Source organism: Saccopteryx bilineata, chromosome 4 (assembly GCF_036850765.1).
Source record: "Saccopteryx bilineata isolate mSacBil1 chromosome 4, mSacBil1_pri_phased_curated, whole genome shotgun sequence".
Taxonomy (NCBI): Eukaryota; Metazoa; Chordata; class Mammalia; order Chiroptera; family Emballonuridae; genus Saccopteryx; species Saccopteryx bilineata.
The window spans coordinates 23040729-23062009 of NC_089493.1; the positions used below are offsets into that span (position 1 = coordinate 23040729).

The 21281-nt window shown below is 41.2% G+C and overlaps 1 protein-coding gene across 13 annotated transcripts in view; it reads right to left on the reverse strand.

Annotated features, from left to right (window-relative positions):
• NRXN3 (neurexin 3) overlaps window positions 1-21281 on the reverse strand; it is a 1648091-nt gene that overhangs the window by 836425 nt on the left and 790385 nt on the right. For all 13 annotated transcript variants that reach the window (XR_010731058.1, XR_010731057.1, XR_010731056.1 and 10 more), the window contains one exon: window positions 14339-14458. Coding sequence is in view for 10 of the 13 variants with exons in the window: in XM_066272928.1 (XP_066129025.1) it covers window positions 14339-14458 (120 nt within the window). In the remaining 3 variants the exon portion in view is untranslated. The remainder of the gene's footprint in view (window positions 1-14338; window positions 14459-21281) is intronic.

Sequence of the window (21281 nt, forward strand, 5' to 3'; positions counted from 1 at the left end):
GTTAAGATTCTGTATTGAGATTTCTGGTAATAATGGAGTCTGCTAAGACTGCATTTGGGTTCCCCCAGTCTCATAAGTGATACAAACCAAAGATTTACTGGCCAGTGATTTTTCTTCATTTCAGAAAAGAACCAAAAAACAGGACACAAGATCCTGAAGGCACCAGAACCCCTCATGTGCTCCTGGGAGTCTATGGAATCTCTGCCTTTAAACACGAGGATGTTTACAGGAAAGGACAGAAAAGGAAGAGCTTCGAACACTTCCTTGAGTCTTGGTTGAAGTATACAGACCTGTAATCAGGAATATGTTTACATTTAAAATTAGAGTATACAGAACATCGGAGCCATTTGGATAAATCCCAGTAACCCTACCACCCACATCCACCCAACACACAAGCAGCATCTGCTCTACAGGAAACTGCACTCACCACAGTACAGGCCCTTGGTTCTCTAGGAAGCAGGGTAAGTGTACACTACAAGGGATAATGAATCTAATAAACATTCTACTTACTTTCTACTTATTTCATCGATTAGAGACATTTTTTTCTTTAACAGAGGTTTACATTTTTAACTTAAGCCACTACCTGGAACCTTAATAAAACTCTTTCTGAAGTCCAAAACACTCTGCTTTCTACATCCAGTATTTCTAATCTTGTTAATAAAACTTGGTCTTTTGCAAGGTCCATATTGTGAGGTTTCGTTGCATTCACTGCCTGAGGCCACCTAGCTAGCAAGAAGAGGACCATGATCTGAGCCCACCTTTAACTTTCAGGTCCCTAAAAACCCTCTTTCAGGGCTGAGACATGCTTTTCTTCAGTTCTGAATCTAACTGCAATGGGATTTTGAAGAGAGATCAATAAGGACTAAAGGGCACAGAACACTCAAGGGCATAGCAGAGACTTGGGCTGGACCCTAAAGATGTATAGAATTTAAATACCCCGGTCAAGAGGAGGAAAGCCACTCAGGGGGGGGAGGGGGACGCTAGAGTAGAGAGGACATGGAGGCATAATGATGACAGAATAGTGACAGCAAGAACAGCGGTTTCATTAGAGGACACAGGAATCTGTGACTATGAAAGGAAATGGGGCTAATGAGAGCCGAGTATTGGAGACCTTCAAAATTCAGAGTAGGGTTTACGTTACAATAAAAGGGGTCCATTCAAGGGTCACGAGCAGAAGGGTCATAAGACAAAAGAGGTGTTTGGGGGAGATTAATCTGGAACCAGTACACAGGATAGATTCCAGAAATAAAAGCAGAGAGGACAGCAATGGGGAGCCCAGAGCCTGCCAAGGGATGCAGCAGGGAGAATTGATTTTAAGACACCCAGTTGGTTTTTCACTCCCGTGGCCTCAATAGTGTTTCAGTGTCACACTCTTCCCTGCCTTGCTCTGTGTCTGAAGAATCTGTCACCCAAACATTTCCTTGTGACAAGAGACGCAGCTTCAAAAAATATAGCCACAATCAAATATTACCTAGGAAACCACATAGAACTAAATGCAAAACGTTACCCCACACTGGGAAATAGCTGTGAGATTCACATGTAGCTGTGTTTATTGTTCATTAAACTTTACCTAATAGGAAAATATGCTAAATTAATCCAAATGCAAATTAAATAAGTTCGATGTTGGAAATACGTGTGGTGTGTTGTGGGGATTGGAATAAAGCCTCCACCAACCCCGAGGATTTGTTAGGCTAAACTCACTGGTTTTAATACATTCTTCTCCATTTGTTCTGTTCTCAAGATATCATTATTTTAAGAGCCAGAAACAACAGACACATGTGATGATGTGTGTTTGAACTGCAGGCCCTTTTCCAAACCCCCTCCACTCTACCCTGGTGCCATGGCACTGAGACAAGCTTTAAGTAGGTGATACACTTCAGTTCAGCACGAGGGAGCTGTATGGGAACCTTAAGTAGGGAGAGGAGACAGGAAGATTATTCTTCAGGATAAACACACCCCAGGTGATGTCCTGCTGCCTAAATTCCTTTTCAGAGACAAAATTATACTCCAAAATCCAGAGGGACTTTCTGCCAAATATCCCCCAAGGCAGACAGATACCTGGTCTGGGGCCCAGGGAGACATATCACCTTTACAACCACAGCAATACACAATGAGCCAATTCACTGAGATGCAACCAAAAGTTCCCGCATGATTCTGGAAGTCACAGAGACAAAGATATGTGGATAGAAAAACTATTTCAGAATAATTGGAAAAAAAAATATCCTAAAGCAAATTGTTACTTATTGATAGTGTGTATATAGACACATATGCTTATTTTTACTTACATAAGCATGTATGTGGTTTTACTCAGATAAGGATATCTAGGTAAAACTGCAATTTTAGATTTAGTTTATGGTTGATTACAAAAAGCATCCTGTGAATTTATGAGGAAATATTGCCTAGAATCATATGCTATTATTTGTTATCAGTGCTCCTGAGAGTGGTTGCAAAGAGTTTACCAGGTCTGGCAAAATTCTCTGACAAAGATCTAGAACTTCTGCAATCCAGGATATACAAAAAAAAATATCAAGAAACTTGTGTGTTTTTCATTTTTTAGTACACAGTACATCGAAGTTCTTCAATCATACAGTACTAGTTTTGCTCAACATAAAACTCAGCAGAAATTGATGAATGATGTGAAAACAGGAGTCCTACTGTCTCACTGGATCTCGAAGGTACTAGAGCATGAAAAGAAATCTCATCCAGTGAAACATACCACAACGTCCTTTGGAAGTGGATGCCACAGGAAAAAAAAAAAAAAAAGACTGGGACCCAAGTGGCTTCTTCCACATGGACATCGCAAGGGCCTTTTCCTCCAACTACAAGCCACTACAAACCCATTTCACTTTTATGTAGCTGCATCTATACATAACTGCTCAGGGACTACAAGGCTTTCTGTGAGAAGGGACTAGAGCCAGAGGAAAAAGAAACAAAAACATCTTGACATTTCCATTTCCATGTGAAAAAGAAAATTGTACACGGGGATGCTCATTATAATTCCTGCACGCCGAAAAACACTCTTTCTGGCAGGAAAACACGTAGTCCAGGTAGGAGACCTATTCACTTCAGGAAAAGAACAGCAGGACCTTTGCCCAACTCAGCCTTTGAAATATGCAAGGCTCAGTCCTTCACCCTACAAATATATTTCAAATATCTATTCTATGCTTGACACCATGAATATTCTGAAATAAGGTTATATAAAAAATTGGGGCCTGACCCGTGGTGGCACAGTGGATAAAGCGTCGACCTGGAAATGCTGAGGTCGCCGGTTCGAAACCCTGGGCTTGCCTGGTCAAGGCACATATGGGAGTTGATGCTTCCAGCTCCTCCCCCTTCTCTCTCTCTGTCTCTCTTCTCTCTCTCTCTCTCTCTCTCTCTCTCTCTCTGTCTCTCCCTCTCTTCTCTAAAATGAATAAATTAAAAAAAAGAAAATCATTAAAAAATTGGTAAAATTGTATATAGTTTTTCCTACTGCTTTTATGCATTTTCCATATTTTCAACATTGAGCATGCAAACTCTTAATTATGAAAAAAGCCAGTTAGAACTGAAAGCATCACAATGTAAGGTCCCCTCAGATGCTTTGTAGACATAAGTCAAAATAAGAAGTCCACCAGAGTCCAAGGATCAAGAAAACAATAGTCAAGGACCAAAACATTCAAAAGACCTCCACTTTCCTGAAGTCTCCAAATGCTTTGTTTGAAAACACTTCTTAATTTCATTTGGCCCAGAGACTTACTTAGGTCAGGTGGCAAAGATCCACAGGATAAAGGGAGGTGAGAAAACAAACCATCATTCCAGGTAAATAAATTACAAAACGGCTAGGTACAAGAGCCAAATCAATCCCTGCACCCACTGAGCTTAATCAAGTATTATCAGAGGGACCGGAGGGGCAAAGCAATGAGAAACTCATAAAAGAAGCTCAGATGAAGAAACCCTTGATGAAGACACAGTTGCAGGTCTTTAACTCGCTGTGTGCAGCTCCTTTGATTTGTACAAGCCTCTTTGATTGCATAAGGCCTACAACTGGAACGGAAGGATCTCCCCACACCATCTCCCCACAAAAAGACAGCTCCCAGAATAGCTGTTCTGGGACTAATGCGAAGCTTGAAATCATCCCTAGGAGGTTATGGTTTAAAGCACAGCACACTGTGGGTTGTATCATCATCTCTCCCCCCATCTCAAAGTGTAAAGGTAAAGCAGGCAAAAAAAAAAGGCTGATGCCCACTTCCAACCTAACTAGAGTAATAGAAACTAGATCTACAATTGACCTCAACTAATCAGGTAATGGACAACAGATGTGAAACAACGGCTTTTAAGATACTGGACATCAGGCCAAGAAGGACAGTGATTCCTAGCGGAAGAAGACAACAAGTAAGTTAAGTTCTAACATGTCCCCAGCATGGGAGAAAGCTTTTGCGCCATGGAGCAGAAAAGGAAATCCGAGGCTGCCTCCCTCAGGTGAGCAGAGGAAGCTGAGACCCAGGACAGCAAGGTGGCTAGAATGCACAGCGGCATGGATAAATCTTCCGAACATTCCCTGGCGCTGGAGAAAACAGAAAAGACTGTTTGATTCCACTGATACGTATTCAAGAACAGACAAAACTCATGTGTGATACAGACTCAGACAGTAGTAGTGTCCTTAGAGAGAAGGACCGACTAGAAGGGGCAAAAGAGACTCTCTAGAAAGATTGAACTATCCTTTTTCTTAACTAGATGTTAATGCCCACCTCCCCAGAAAAAACAGTACAGGGGAAATAATAAGGGGAGGAAGCCAAATCATATTTACTAGCCCTATTTTACGAGAAGATAAAGTTGTTTACATCTTTTCTTTGCCTTTGCATGTAAATGCAAATGAATGTAGAGCAAAATAAATGTAGGAAATTATAAGTCTATATTGAAAAATACATTGAGATTGTACCTGCATGTGACTAACAAGGTAATATAAAATTATCTTCTGTGAACCAACGGGCTCCCAGTGGATTACTGCCATCACCATCAATAAGTAACTAGCCAAGCACACCAGAAATAAATGGGCTTATAATTAAACAGAAGCAATAAAAATGGTCAACAAATATAGCGTGCTGAAGATGGCTGAAATGAAATTAGTGAGGCCACACATTTCAACAACTCACAATCATCCCCGACATGCTACAGGGCCCTGAATTATGGAGACTATTTCTCCTTGAACCACGGATCCAAGTGTCAGAAACTAATATTTGATCTGTGAGTCCTGGTTCATTTTTTTTTTGTTTTTTTTTAAGAGTTGTGCAAAACAAAAGCTATAAGCAGTGAGGCTCTTGCTGAAACTATGAGGTACTACATGTGTAGGAAGGTGAGTAGTATAGTAGATTTGAGGTACAAAATCACTCTTCTTGCTATCAGGGCCTTATGTAAACAAGAGTGACTCCCATGAGCAATAAGCTAAAATGCATCTATGAAACTGCTTTCAAGGGAACCAGCACCTTGATCCTTGCTCTGAGAAGACTCTTGGTTTAACTGTCATCCTCTTACCTCCTTTCAGCTACATTGAATATCTGCAGTTCCAGAAATAAATGACAGATGCAATGAGATGATAGGCACTACCTTTGGTACTGCCTGCTCTGTATCTGTCTTGCCCTCTGGATCCCGCCTCCTGTGGGGCCAGGCTGTTCCTCCCAGCCTCAGTGACTTCTCAGATCCCCGGCTTCCTTGACCTGACAAACTTGCAAAATGGCACTTTTTTTAACAGAGACAGAGAGAGAGTCAGAGAGACGGACAGATGGGGACAGAGAGACAGGAAGAGAGAGAGATGAGAAGCATTAATTCTTTGTTGCGGTACCTTAGTTATTCAGTGATTGCTTTGTCATATGTGCCTTTACCCAGGGGGCTACAGCGGAACAATTGACCCCTTGCTCAAGCCAGTGACCTTAGGTGCAAGCTAGCGACCTTGGGCTTGAAGCCAGAGACCTTTGGGCTGTAGCCAGTGACCTTTGGGTTCAAGCCAGTGACCATGGGGTCATATCTATGATTCCACGGTCAAGCCAGTGACCCCACACTCAAGCTGGTGAGTCTGTGATCAAGCCTGTGGGCTTGGAACCTGGATCCTCTGTGTCCCAGTCCGATGGTCTAGCCACTGCACTACTGCCTGGTCAGGCACAAAAAATGAAACTTGTTTAATGCAGCTTCTAATCTGTGACCTGAGCAGATCAGTCTGAATGATGCCTTTATTTAAAATAAACAATGTAAAAAGTGAAAATTAAGTCTCTCCCCACCCACAATAACAATGTAAACACGGGAAATGACCATATGATTGATGCAGTAAGAGGAGTAAAGCTCTGTGGTTAACGAATCGATTAAGCCCTATGTGTTCAGGTGAGTTTTCACCATGAAGCGCTCCAGGAGGCATTCGGAAGACATCAACAGTCAAGGGCATAGACTTTCTGGTCAGATAGACATAACTCCGAATCTCTGTTCCCCATCCGAATAGTTTTGTGTCCTTGAGCAAATCATTTGCCCTCTCCATGTCTCAGTTCCCTCATATGTGAAACAGGGATTGTGATAGGATCTACATTCTAGGGTTGTTTAAATGACAGAATGACATAATAAATTCAGCACAGTGACTGGCACACAGTTAAGTAATTAAAAAGTAAAGGTAAGTATGGATGATAGAGGTATTCAAGGTAGAAATAGATTTGAAATTGAACAGATCATAATGCTGTTAACACAAATTATAAAAGTTAAACAAAAAGGTTAGGAGAGAGCCACATGACCTTTCAACGTCAGATAGGTACACTGTTTCGTAGGTACACCTAAGAAATACTTAATTCCATGGGAAATGTCTTTGTGTTTGACATTGATATTTGCTATTAATTGGAACCCAGAGTCTGTGAGATAACTCATTAACCTGTAGATTTTTGTTTAGTAGAGATATAATGTTCAGTAGTGAAGGTAACACTAAAGCTTAAGAGCTTTTTGCCCTGTGAGATATTCATCAGTTTTCTATTTAACCTAAATTTGTGTTTTAATATTCCTTTCAATATCTATACCCTGCTTACATTTTTACCATCCTTCTGCTTCCCTCATTAAGGAGTTAAATTTGGCACACAGTCAATCTATGTTTATATGAGGGTTGTGTTTTTAACTTCATGAAAATTATATTTGTATAAGTCATGTTTTTTAACTTTTTGAAAATTATATTAAAGAATAGCCAATAGTTCTGTAGGAGCTATCATGTGCCATGCCCTAAACTTCAGAATTATGAATTCAAAAAACATTCAGAATGAGATCAGATTTATAGTCACATTTTAGAGACACAGAGAAATTAATTAATTTGTCCAGGTTATTAGGTGACAGTCAAGATTTCAACACAGGCCATCTACTCCATATCAATGACCTCATCCATTAAGCTTTCCAACGTCTATTGGAATTGCAATGAAGTTTAAAAAATAAAAATCAGGAATCTAGGTCAATAGAGAATGATAATGTAAGTATTTGGAATATCTGAGGACAATAGGGATACTCTTCCATTAAGTCTAGAGTATCTAAAGATATTCTAAATGACCTTCGACTATCAACACAAAAACATCTAAAGTATTCAAAATTGTACAATATGATAAAATCAACAACCAAGAATTCTGAGCTTCCTTTTCAAACCTTATATTCTTGTATAAATTGGTTGTCTGTGAGGACTAGCCCACTCTTGTCTAGTGTTTAATACAGATGTTAAACCTTTATTATATCTAATAATTTAAGAAGTAGCTAACCGAATAAAAGTGTGAGTTTTCATATAAGACATACCTGGGTTCAAGTCCTCACTCAGCTTCTTCCTGCGTGATATCAGTTTTCCCATTGTTAAAATAAGGATAATAGTAATATAGTATTTCTTAGAGACTTGGGATTATTAAAGAGATGGCATTTTTATAAATGCCCTAGGAAAGTGTCAGGAAGATAAAATCTTGACAAGTGTCTCATATTAGTTGCAATAAAAAGTACCACTGCTCTTATTTATTAAGTACCTGCCGCACTCCTGTGCGATACCAAAGCCTAGACACAGACAACAGCGTGGTGATTACAAGAGGAGCAGGGGGATAGGGGAGGTGGGACAGGGTCAAGGGGGAGTAAATGGTGTTGGGAGGAGACCTGAGTCGGGGTGCCATGTACACCAAGTGCAATGTACAGAGGATGTATTATAGAATTGTACACCTGAAACTTACATAATTTCATTAACCAATGTCCCCTTAACAAATTTAATTTTTTTAAAAAAAATAGAAAATAATGAAAATACTAAGCGACTAATTCAATTTCACAGTACTCAAGTTAGGATTGCCATTGACAGCACTTTGATTCCAAAGCCCATCAACTTGAGGACTCTGCTATGATATCTTTTATAATGTAATCATTTATATACATTACAAATCAGCCTTTTCAGAATTCAGCTCAATAAAAATAAATTTCCATGGTAAACGTCCACCCATGGTTCAATGAAATGAATCAAGATTTGGACCCTGTCAGGCCACATTCAGGACCCAGCGATAGATTCAATGTGGGTGACGCTTCCCCAGAGCACTGAGCATCATAATGTACACTCCACTACAGGAGATTAGGAGATCTGATCATGCTTTTTACCTTTTGAAAAATGCATAGCATACAATGTTAAAATGGAGCAGAGCACAGGTTTTAAACAGAGTGTGACCTTAGCCATAAATACGCTTAGAATAAAGACTGGAAGGAACTGGAACGCCAACAGTGGCTGTGGCGCGTCTCTCTCTGCCCACTGGGATGCTGTCTTTCCTCCCCAGCCCTCTTTCACCCCATATTTGTTTAGGAAGCACTTACACATTTTTCAGGACTCATTTGTCAATGAAAACCTGCCTAATAGTGGAAGCCCTTCTAGATGAGTCTCAGCCACAGAGACGGTTAACATCACTCTACTTTACAACCCCTCACGGTATATACTGTTCCTCTTTCTATTGGAGCGCCTTCTTGTCTGTCTTCTCCCATTAGACAGCAACGACTTTGAGAACAAGACGGTATCTTATGCGTGATCCTACTTTCAAATCAAAAATTTCCGATGAGTGAATAAATGAATAAATGATGAAGCATGTCCTAAGTAGCAAACAACTGTCTTCATAGTGAACTTCTGAAATACGGCCTATTTCCTGGACAGGCAGCGCCTGGAAACAGAGGTAGGAAATAAACACATAACCAAAAGCACGAACATATTATAGTATGACACCCTTGGAAATTATTGCTACACAAATAACAGCCTAGGCTCATAACAATGCCAGTGGACCCAAGAGACAGAATGAGCACACACGCTTGTCCCCTTGTTTGTACACTAAGCAATGCATATATTGCTTGTCTCCTCTGAAGCCTGAATGGGAAATGCTTTTTGAACAGACTTAATCGATACGCCAACCTACATTTAAAACAAATAAATAAACCCACACAATAAATAAAAAATAAAAGGCCAATCGATAGCCAACAGTGCAGCTTAACAGCCACTCCAGCGGAGAACTGTCTGAAAAGGTGCTTCACACTCCACTGTCTGCACGATCCACCGCTGCTTGCTAGTGATTTGTTGCAAGCAAAGAAGATCTATTATCACATGCCAGTGTGAACCTAGCAATTTCTCCAGCACGGAGCCCACAGTGTACAGCTAGCAATGTAGCACAGGTCGCTGGCTCAGTAGGGTGGGTTGGGGACCCACACTTATTCCCAATTCTTCACCCCACAAAGCCATTATAAGCACACACATCCATTTCTAAATCCAGGAGCGTGATGTGTATTAAGGACGCACGAGCCACATTTGTGTCTCCAGGGCATAGAAGCAATAACAAGATCCAGAAATTATATACAACTTCAAAACAGTTGCCGAGAACATGTTAAAAGGGGACCATGGTGGTGCAGACAGATGTGAGGTATGTCAAACTGCAATTTTCAAAGACTACCCTCAAATGACAACTTATGTGTGGGTATGCACAAGCGAGCTGGATTTAGTGCAACATCTTGCAGTGTCCTGAAGGAGACACTGCAAGTGGGCTGCGAATGGGGGGTTATTGCCGCACGATATGGCACGATATATCATAAATTTCCACAATATTGCAATGACTACAACACACTGAAATTGCTCACATCTCAGTTTTGATTTGATTTAAAATACCAGTAGGAACCCAAAATCCTTTCCCAAAAACAACTCTGTAAGAATCCTTGTAAGGTTCCCCTTTTTTGTTGTTCTTAAAATGTAACCCCATTATTTTGTTGGAGTTCAGGTGGTAGGTACCTTCTGAGAAGTTGGCCCTCTCTGTTTTGAATTTTTCAGAACTAAAAATTTTCTCTGACAAATGTTATCTGTGTGTCCTCATTGGAGCTTACATAAGCTCCAGCTTTCTTCTGGGATGATTTGTTTTTCCATGGTGAATGGCTCTAAAAGTGACCTAAAGGGAACTCCCTATGATTTTACCATAACAATAAATAAAAGGTCACATCATAAAACTGTTCAAAACAAATAATAAATCAATTATACTTTAATTTCCAATCAGATTTTTGTTGCTATCCATACAAAGGAATCACTCTTATACAAGATAATCTGCCACAGAATACATATCATACCTTCACTACCAGTATACCAAGCTTTGCATCTATTTTAATAAAATAATGAACCTGGTATTCACCCCACTGCCTCCATCAACCCAAAATGCTTAACAGAGAAAGAAAAAATAAAGCTGAAGTCATCCAGACTTGGTCTACTCATATTGCATGAGATAGAGTTCTTAAGTGTAAACTCTACTCATGGAGGCTGCATCTGTGTGACAGCAACTCAAAATTGTCAAGCAAATGCCAAATTTGGCAAACAGCCAAAATAAAATCAAATAAAAAGGTCATAGTAAATAAAACCAATGCTAAGAAAAAGAAACAAGGTTCTAGAATGCAAACATTTCTTTAGAAACATGCAAGACATCCCCAGATATCATGAGTTTCTTACCTATGATGCACTGAGCATTTTATTTTGGAAAATATCATAGCCTAGCCACTTCCCTATTGAACAATTTCCTATTCTTAGATGTGCAATAATAACTTGAGAGACCCATACTTTACCCCCACCCAGAAAATGTGTTTTGTCCTTAAATTGTATCTCTAATAAATCCATGTAGTTTTATAACTGCATCTTAAGGAATATAATTTATTTTAGAAATACACAACATTCTACAGACTATACTATTCACAAAAATTGGTTAAAGGCCAGATTTCCTTGATGACACTCCACTTATAATGCCATACACCATTTCTGTTTAGAAAATAAGGCAGGCCACCTGTGGCATTCGTGTTACCAAAGCAATGGCCTCTGTGCTCTAAAGACTCAACCCCTCCTTTTCTCTAAATTCTTTCTCTTTCATCCTTTTTCTTCTCCTCATTTAGTTTATCACTTCTCCTTTTTTACATTTCCCCCACCGCTTTTGCTAAGTATAAACATGAGCCTTTTTTTCAACTCTGCTAGGACACTGAGGGTTAGAGCTCAACTCCTGATGCAAGCTAAGCTACCAAGAATGTGCTAACATACAGTATCACATACCATATCAGATAGGTAATTTTTCATTTTGAAAATACTTATGAGATAAAATAGCAAATTACAAGGGTCAAGGTTGCCACAGAAAATAATTATCTATGATGTAAAGTAGTGAAGCTGATTTTCCAGATGGAAAAAAACGGATTCTGACGCTAGTTCCAAAAGAGAAGTTCCTCCCAAACACTTCAAATGTCAGTCATTAGCTAAATAAACATCCATTGTAACAATTAGCCTACCATTTTGATATATTTACTTGGGTTTCATTAGAAGTTTGCCTACAACCTAAAGAGTGATAGTTAATACTTATTGTTTTAAGAAAAAAAAAAGGTTTATATACAAACTTCATAGTTAGATCCTACAATCCTATATATCTGAATCCTATAGATTCCTCACACTCTACAATAAAAACGCACATGTTCTCTTGTCCATACAGTCAACCAACTGCAGAAGCCTTGTCCCCTCTCCAAGAAGGGACTATGCAAGCAGATTCCCACAGGTCTTCCACAATTAAAAATTTGACTGCATTATTTATAAAATAAAAAATCTAAAATACATTATACCAAGCCTGGGTACCTTAGAAAATTTTCTGAAGAATGAGAAGGCACTGCCCCAATTGAAAGCTGACCCTCTCCTAGAACTTTATTTCACATTGGCCCATTGTTCAAGTCAGATAATGTGACAGGTCCCCTTCTGGAGTGGACATAACAAAATCAGAAACAATCAGAGCCAGCTGTAAAGACTCCTGCTTCGTTTTTAGTAGAAAGCGATGCCTTGGCTGGGGAACAGAAAGAAACTTGTCAATGAGAGAAAAATGCATACATACCTTCTGAAGATGGTGTGCATTCACCGTCGTTAGGGCGACTTACCTTTCTGCCTGTTCTGTGCGTAGTCCATTTTCTACTGGGAGTGGTGTATAAGTGTGGTGTAGAATAAACTTGTGAGGACAGAAAAGCATTAGGCCACCATTTGGGGGGTTTAGGGAAAGAAGGCCCTCCTATTGAGTCCTATGCAGACAAACTGAAGGGAACAGAAAGAGCATATAGCACCTTTTTGCAGGGACTCAGGATGAATCCATAACAGCCTCTCTCAGAGGGGAAGGGGATGTCCAAACCATGAAGAGGAAAACAGGACTTTCAATAATACCAAATTCATGGAAAGAGCAATCTGATGCCAAAACCAAAACTTTCTGCAGAGAGAGCATCCTTTGCATTATAGAGATAGAGGTATATTTGTGCCTTTATACCAACGAATATCAAAGAATTTTTTCTCTGCATTACCAGATTCCTCATGTGTTTCTCCTTCAGGTACCTTAAGAGAGAGACTGAGGCCATATGAAGACAAAAACCTATGAGAAAAAGTGAAAAACAGAACAAGAGGCAACTACACACATGAAAAAAAAAGTTGAGCAATAAGGAATCAAGAAAAACCCAATAGCCCTGGCTGGTTGGCTCAGCGGTAGAGCGTCGGCCTAGCGTGCGGAGGACCCGGGTTCGATTCCCGGCCAGGGCACACAGGAGAAGCGCCCATTTGCTTCTCCACCCCTCCGCCGCGCTTTCTCTCTCTGTCTCTCTCTTCCCCTCCCGCAGCCAAGGCTCCATTGGAGCAAAGATGGCCCGGGCGCTGGGGATGGCTCTGTGGCCTCTGCCCCAGGCGCTAGAATGGCTCTGGTCGCAACATGGCGACGCCCAGGATGGGCAGAGCATCGCCCCCTGGTGGGCAGAGCGTCGCCCCTGGTGGGCGTGCTGGGTGGATCCCGGTCGGGCGCATGCGGGAGTCTGTCTGACTGTCTCTCCCTGTTTCCAGCTTCAGAAAAATGAAAAAAAAAAAAAAAAGAAAAACCCAATAGACATGACAGAGATGGTGCTATAACTGACACCTATGCCTGCATGGGCGAGCTATAACATGGCTTCACTGTTTGCTGAGATGACATCATACGTCTTTTTTCACAAAGCCAAAATGACGGAGTTCAAATTTTAAAGTAAACTCCTACCATGAAGGCTACATTTAGAAAATCAGAAGTTCAGCTGGACACACTAAGTTGGGAGTGTTGAACAAATCTCTGTTTCAGAAATTCCCAGTGTGTGCTCATCTTTAAAAGCAGCCGTGTTAGGACAATCACATAAGAAAGCAGTAGAGATCCAGATTATAGAGTCCCACAGAATTAGTCTCTCCACCAGCAGCTAGAATCACCCTACATGAAATCACCCTTCTTCCAGACTGCATCAGTGAATGGGCCTGAAACATCACTGGTGGACAAAGGTAACAATCGGGTCTCTACATAGATAAATATATAGATAGATAGATAGACTATAGATACCAAATATTATACATATCAATACATTTAACCAGAGATTCCAGAATCTCTGCATTCCATTTGAAAGACCTCTGAGACTGCTTTAAATGTTTCTAATAGAAAAAATATGATGAACTCTGAACGCCGTCATCACTTGAAAGATCCAAGAAGTTTCACTGAATTTAGAATGCAAATAAGAGTCTCAAAATGGTTACCTAGATGAACTTAGAACACAAATATTGCCTGGGTTGTTCTGTTTTGTTTTTTAGCCACAGGTAACCTAACCTAAAGGGAAAGAAAGCATCAGGAATAAGCAAGTGGGAAAACATTTAGTATTGCTGAGCAAGAAACATCTCCTTGCCCGTCTCACAAGGACACTAGTCCTTTATTTCCCTGGTTTCAGAAGAACCATCCTTTTATATAATACCCCTAAGGTTTCTCTTAACTTTTGAACTCTTTTTTAAAAAAAAACTATCCAAGTACGAATAAGTTGTACTCACGGTCATTGCACTGGTTTCCGGAATATGAGGTCATGGAGCAGTCACAGGTGAAACCTTCCCACTGTTGCATGCAGACTCCCTGGTTGGCACAGGAATCTTCCTGGCAGGTGGTACTTGGTCCTAGTAATGTCGAAGAAAAAGGGAAGAGAAGAAAAAAGCAGAAAGAGAAGTCTTACAAATTAATCAAATCCAAAGCAATCACTTGAATTTATTATTCTCATGCCCCAAGACATTCAAAGACACAACCACCAAAAATGTGAACTCTGTATCATGCAACAAGAATTCAGAATATACAAAAGATGACAGAAATACACACTTAGCCACACATTGTCAACAGTTACACACATAAGGGAGAGGGCTGAACACACTGTTCTCTTTTAGGCAGACTTCGCAAAAGAGCTTCGTCTCTGCCGTTCAACTATTAGAAAGAGATCTCACTTGGAGCATGGTCTTTCTAAATGTATAATGCTAAAGCAGAAAAATGCATTCCCACGATTCTCACTAATTAAGACACTGGAGTTCCCAAAGTCTACGCTGTTACATTAAAAGATGTTGGGGGATAATTCAGAGGAGGAGAAGATAGCAGCCAACATGCACTGGTCCTTTGTAGCTAATAAACACTGAGTACTAAGCACTTCAGCTCTGTTACGTCATTAAGCTCTCCAGTGACCCTAAGAGGTAAGTACTTATGATAACCAACATGTCCCAGATTAAAAAAACAAGGTCAGAAAGGTAAAATGATTTACCCAAGTGCGAGGTTCGGGCCCAGGGCCCCTCCCCAAAGCCTCAGCTAGCCAGCCTAAACTTTGAGTGACTCAGCACCAGGGCAGTTCCCATAGCTCTCCACCTGAGCAATCCTGATTGATGCCTTCCCTCCACCTGACCCTCAGACAGCCTGCCAGGTAGTCATCCCCCCTCACTTATGTGAATATGCTGTTACTTAGCACCAGCACCCCTCCTGTTGTTTCACCACCGCAGGTAACAGTTCTCCCCCTGCAGCAGGAAACACCCGCAGGTAACAGTTTTCTCCTGCAGAGGGAAACACTCGCAGGTAACAGAGTCCCCCTGCAGCGGGAAACACCCGCAGGTAACAGCATCCCCCTGCAGAGGGAAACACTCGCAGGTAACAGAGTCCTCCTGCAGCGGGAAACACCCCGCAGGTAACAGCTTCCCCTGCAGCAGGAAACACCCGCAGGTAACAGGAAACACCCCGCAGGTAACAGTTTTCTCCTACAGAGGGAAACACCCCGCAGGTAACAGCTTCCCCTGCAGCAGGAAACACCCGCAGGTAACAGGAAACACCCCGCAGGTAACAGTTTTCTCCTACAGAGGGAAACACCCCGCAGGTAACAGCTTCCCCTGCAGCAGGAAACACCCGCAGGTAACAGGAAACACCCCGCAGGTAACAGTTTTCTCCTACAGAGGGAAACACCCCTAGGTAACAGTTTTCTCCTGCAGCAGGAAACACCCTCAGGTAACAGCATCCCCCTGCAGCGGGAAACACCTCGCAGGTAACAGCTTCCCCTGCAGCAGGAAACACCCGCAGGTAACAGGAAACACCCCGCAGGTAACAGCGTCCCTTGCAGTGGGAAATACCGCCCAACTAAGTCCTATGTAGGATCAGGCTTATCCTCTCACTGCTAGGTTCTCAGCCTGTCTGTTCTCCGACGGATAAATGTAAACATTTCTTACAAAATTCACCAGACCTTGTGTGCTCCTCCTTTGGCGATTTAACACCAAGATCACACGGAATGATACATGTATATAATACATAAATAAGTATAGCTTTTGGGGAGCATTCTCAAAATCTTTTCAGGATATGAATGAGCAAGTGAAAAAGTTTGACCATCTCTGTTTCAGATTACCATTAAAATCTCTTTTTAGGTCGGCTGGGGCCTCTCTAACCACTCCCTTTCTCAGTTTTTCCCTTGAGAGATGAAAGTTGAATCTACACCTTTGGAATTACCTGAGCAAACAGGAACTATCTTAATAGTCAGGAGACCCAGGCATTTCCCTGAGGGCCTCAGCAGAGGGGGTGAGCTCTTTAGTCATCAAATGTATTAGTCAGAGTCTGATGCAAAACAACAAACAAAACAAAACACTTGACAGCAGAAAAATATACCCCCTGCCATAAATGCACGTTCCACAGAGTCCAAGCTGAGCCTCACTCAGGCACAGGCTGTTGAAATGTAAGTACACAGGGCCCTAAAGGTGCGTGTTCAAAAGAGATGTATGGCTAGAAAGGGTTCGTCTTCTGGGTGGCAAGACGTTTTACATTTATTCATGAAGGGTGGAAGCGGCACAGTCCATCACTCCCAGTACAAAGCTGTTAGGATGTGACATGAGAAAGTTCAAGACAGTTACGAGCACTGGGGGAGCAGCCCTGCGGCCAGGTTTCTGCAGCTCCTCCCTGCCGCCTGGGTCCCCCGTGTGGAGCTGAAAGGAGGAACGTGGTCATGTTCTCAGCGGGACTTAAACGTGAGCATTGTGTGGTACAAGTATCATTAACAATGGCAAATCAGGACAGCTCTTTTCAAAGAATAAAGGCTTCGGAGAAGTGAAGTCCGAGGTGCTCCCTGACCAAACTGCTCTCACCAGACTAGTAATTCAATTGAACTCAGAATCAGAAACACAGGGAAGGCTTTCCCTGGAAAGGCAGAAGAACAGCAAAACTTGGGGGTAAATACAGTAATTCTGAGCATGCTGATTGAATCTGAAGGCAAAGGGCTTTTCCATGCCTTTCCCTCCTCTCTAGTCAAATTTTAATCATTTTCCAAAGACCAGTTCAAATGCCTCCCCTAAATGTAACATTCCACAGTAACTTCACACAATTCTCCCCCTTCTTAGTGGCCACTGCACATATTACCTGCCTCATTAACTTTTGCATATAATAATGTTCCATTTAACACTTTATTACACATTGCACTGTCCTCTGCTTACATGATCCTCTAATTGATTCATGTGTGTGTTCTTTTTGCTACTTATCCCCAAAAGACTGAATGCGCTTGCTGTTAGAAATCATGTAATATGCATTCATTGTGCCCTTGCTGCACTGAGTTCCCTGAGCCAGATGCAAAGAATGTGATTCTGTAAATGTTCATCTGATCTAAGTGGCAGCCACCTGATTTGCCTACGTCTCATAGATAGGAGTGGCTACAAAAGGAACGAAGGAAGGAAGGAAGGAAGGAAGGAAGGAAGGAAGGAAGGAAGGAAGGAAGGAAGGAGGGAGGGAGGGAGGGAGGGAGGGAGGGAGGAAGGAAGGAAGGAAGGAAGGAAGGAAGGAAGGAAGGAAGGAAGGAAGGGGGGAGGGAGGGAGGGAGGGAGGGAGGGAGGGAGGGAGGAAGGAAGGAAGGAAGGAAGGAAGGAAGGAAGGAAGGAAGGAAGGAAGGAAGGAATAAATCAGAGAAACAGACCAGAATGCATTGGGAAATAAAAGTTTCATTCTAATTGCACATCCACTGATAAGAGATATTCTTGTACAAATAAGAAGGAGAACATAGCCAGAAGAATACAATTAAGGTACCTACGTAGGTGTGCCAGACACAATACTAAGCGCATTACAGATATTGATTCAATTAATTATAAACACAAGATGAAACAAGTATAGTTAAAATTATTAAGAATCAGAAAAACAAGAATAATTTTCCCACAAAAGGCATCCAGAATTTCAACAGAATAAAATAATTTTTTGACTGCTGATTGAGACAGAAAGCAAAATTTTCAGAAAAGTAAACTGGTTCACAGAAAAATGAGGTGATTATTTGCAGTGTCCCACACGCAATTACCAAAGTGAGATTTCAAACTCACACCTGATTCACCTAACATCTATGGATATGGGTAAGCCAGAGGTGTGTGTGTGTGTGTGTGTGTGTGTGTGTGCGCGCGTGCGCATGCGCACGCTGAACAAGAGCAGCTTAAATAAGGTATTTGTAACCTATAGCCAGAGAAAGATGACATTTTAATGTAACAATGTGTTTCCCTTTTAACAAGAAAAAATTTCAAATGTCATTTCAATTCAAAATTCAATTAAAAATGAACAGGAAGGCCAAGTTTTGTCCAATTATAGGAACAAAAATATGTTTGCATTGTTTATAAACAAAACAGACTTTCCTAAGGACTTAATAATTTTATCTAAAATGCTCTTCCAAATTAATGTACAATTCCAGATATTTTAAGATAACATAAACCTTTGGAATGGTATATTCAGAAAGTTTTTTTATTTACTTAAAAAGCACTAAGGCTTTAGGAAACCCCTTTAATAGGTATAATGTACACCACTTTTGTATTTGATATGTAATCAGTCCTCACTACAGTAGTTACGTATCCTTCTGAGAAAAACAAATGGTGCCTCTTCTCTGTATAGGAGGAAAGGTGACAAGGCGACAAAAGTATGCATGAAAAGACAAGCTAAGTTGTCGCTGATGTGAGTACTTCAGTTTCTAACTCCCAGTGCTGTTTTTAGTTCACTGGAAAGGATCACATTGTGTCTTTTCTCTCTCTCTGTTTTCCAGATGATAACTCCAATGGCTGCCACAAATTTTCCATCATTCTGCTTGAATGTGGGATTGTTTTTGTCTTGAAGACCTGTCCCAGACAGTCATTTCATGCCTGTTACTGCTGAAATCCACCTTTGCAGCACATGCAAACTGATTCAGTCAACGTCTTTTCATGGTCCAGAAAAGCAAACGTTGACAGGGTATCTTTTATTACCTACAGGTCCTTGAGACAGAAGTGCTGCCTCAAGCACAGGACACTTGGATTGGAGCATATTGTCCTTCTGGTAGTGCGACTTATTCAAACCTATGCCTCAAACATCCCCATTTAAAATTGAGTAAGATTGCTAAACCAGCCAAATCTTGTCTTGGCCATTTGGGGGAGGTGGGCTTGGTGAGTAGGAAGCCTGGGAGTGATATATCTGATTTGATTCCCAATGTTCATTTAAGCCTAAAGGCCCAAGGCTGGTGGTAGACCAGTTGTTGGCATGAGGTGGGGTTGGTTTAACAATATTCATCATCTTTAATCTCAAAGCCTGAGTTGAGTGCCACAGGGTTAGTAGATATGAGTGAAATCTGAATGTATAGCCAACCAAAGGGTTTTCTCGTCCCATACAAAGCAGAGCTGCCATAGAAAGTAGCCTTCTGGGAGATGCCATAGATTGTCTAAAGAGATCTCACCATACACCATCAATTGATAGATGGTCTCAAGAAGTCTCATCTTACACTGTCAACTTTATTCTCCACTCCTGATAAGTGCATAAACATTTCCACTTTTACTTTTTAAATTTTACACTGTTTTATATAGAGAGAATGAATGAGCCACAACTGGGTGGGAATGAGGAAAAAGAAAGAATAGGCCTGAAAAGAGAAATACATATAGATCTGTGCCTTTGTGAACATGTACCTGTGCATATCTGAGAAAGGCCCTTGCCAGCTTCCTGAGAAATCTATAGCCTCTACTGTTAAAGCAAATTAAAGTGTTGAGGCTTCAAGGAGGGTATCTGTGACACTAGAAAGAGCCTACTTGCCTAGCTACATGCCATGGTCCTTTCAGCGTAACTACTCCTGTGGCTCTCAGAAGTATTTCTAAATTTACAGTGTTGGGTCCTCTTGGCTTTTCTAAAGAGGGTAATTTACAGATACAATAGGATTTACTCATTTTTAATTGGCAAATCCCAATCCACTTTTATTTAATATTAATAAAAGAAAGCCATGATCCTGACATGTGTCCAGTGCCTTTCTTCATAGAGAGAGATGACTGAGAAGTGAATATTCTGGTTTCCCATTTTAAAGATGATTAAGCAAAGCCTGAAGAGCAGGGTCTCAAAGGCTGTCAGGTTTCATCGGCAGAAAGACCTAAGAGCACCTGTGTCCCCAAGACCTCACGTTCCTGCCCTGAAGGCAAGAAGCCAGGCCTTGTTCGTGTGCAAATGGCACTGACAATGTTCCTATCAGATATGCTCAGGTGCTCACGGTTTCCTGTTCTCAGATGAGGGTTTGGTGAGATCACTTGGTTAGGATGGTGAGAGCAGAAGACAAATAAAATCTCACACGTGGGGCACTTCTATTCTCACTTCAGCCCTCTCTTCATACATTAGGTATAAATAAGTCGAGATAGGCATAGATATGAGATGAAACCAAGATGCCTTCCTGAGGTCTCTTTATCTGCAACGGCCTTTGATGAGCCCTGTGCTGGTAAATACAAAACAACCAGAACTCCAAGGGAAAAGAAAGAAATGGTAGCAGAACCTGCAATAACACTTCTGTAACGTGATTTTCATAGTGTAAAATATCCCACCACAGCCAATCGCAGGCTTTTCTTGTTACACGATGTCAACCAGCTTGCAAAGTTTCTGAAAATTCTTCTGCTGGTGCCAGCCCGGACTGTGATGGCCAATGAACTACAAAGCATAATTTTGCTCTTTGTGATTAAAGCTATTTACCCACAGGACGCTTCCGTGCCAGCAGAGGGGTAGGGGTTGATGTCTGCCCCTGACAAGGTATTTGCAAAGGGAAGAAAATGGTTGGCATTATAAAGCCATCTTGTTCAAACCGCCCTATTTTCAGAGGGTGCCGGGGTCATAAAGGTTAAGTGATTAGACCCTGCCTTCTCTTTTAAAACCATGAACAGGCCCTCAGAGGTCAATGCTGCTTCAGAAAATGTACACTGCGGCCTTGTTTCCTGCGTTTCCTCCATTTCTCAGCACTGATGTAGTAGAAAGGTAGTAGATGGTCTCTTGAAGAGAAGGGGAGAAAATGGGTTTCAAAACCCAGGCTCAACAAAAAGACGGTAATTTTATTTTTTTTTTTTATTATTTTTTTTATAATTTTAATTTTTTAATGGGGTGACATCAATAAATCAGGATACATATATTCAAAGATAACAAGTCCAGGTTATCTTGTCGTTCAATTATGTTGCATACCCACCACCCAAAGTCAGATTGTCC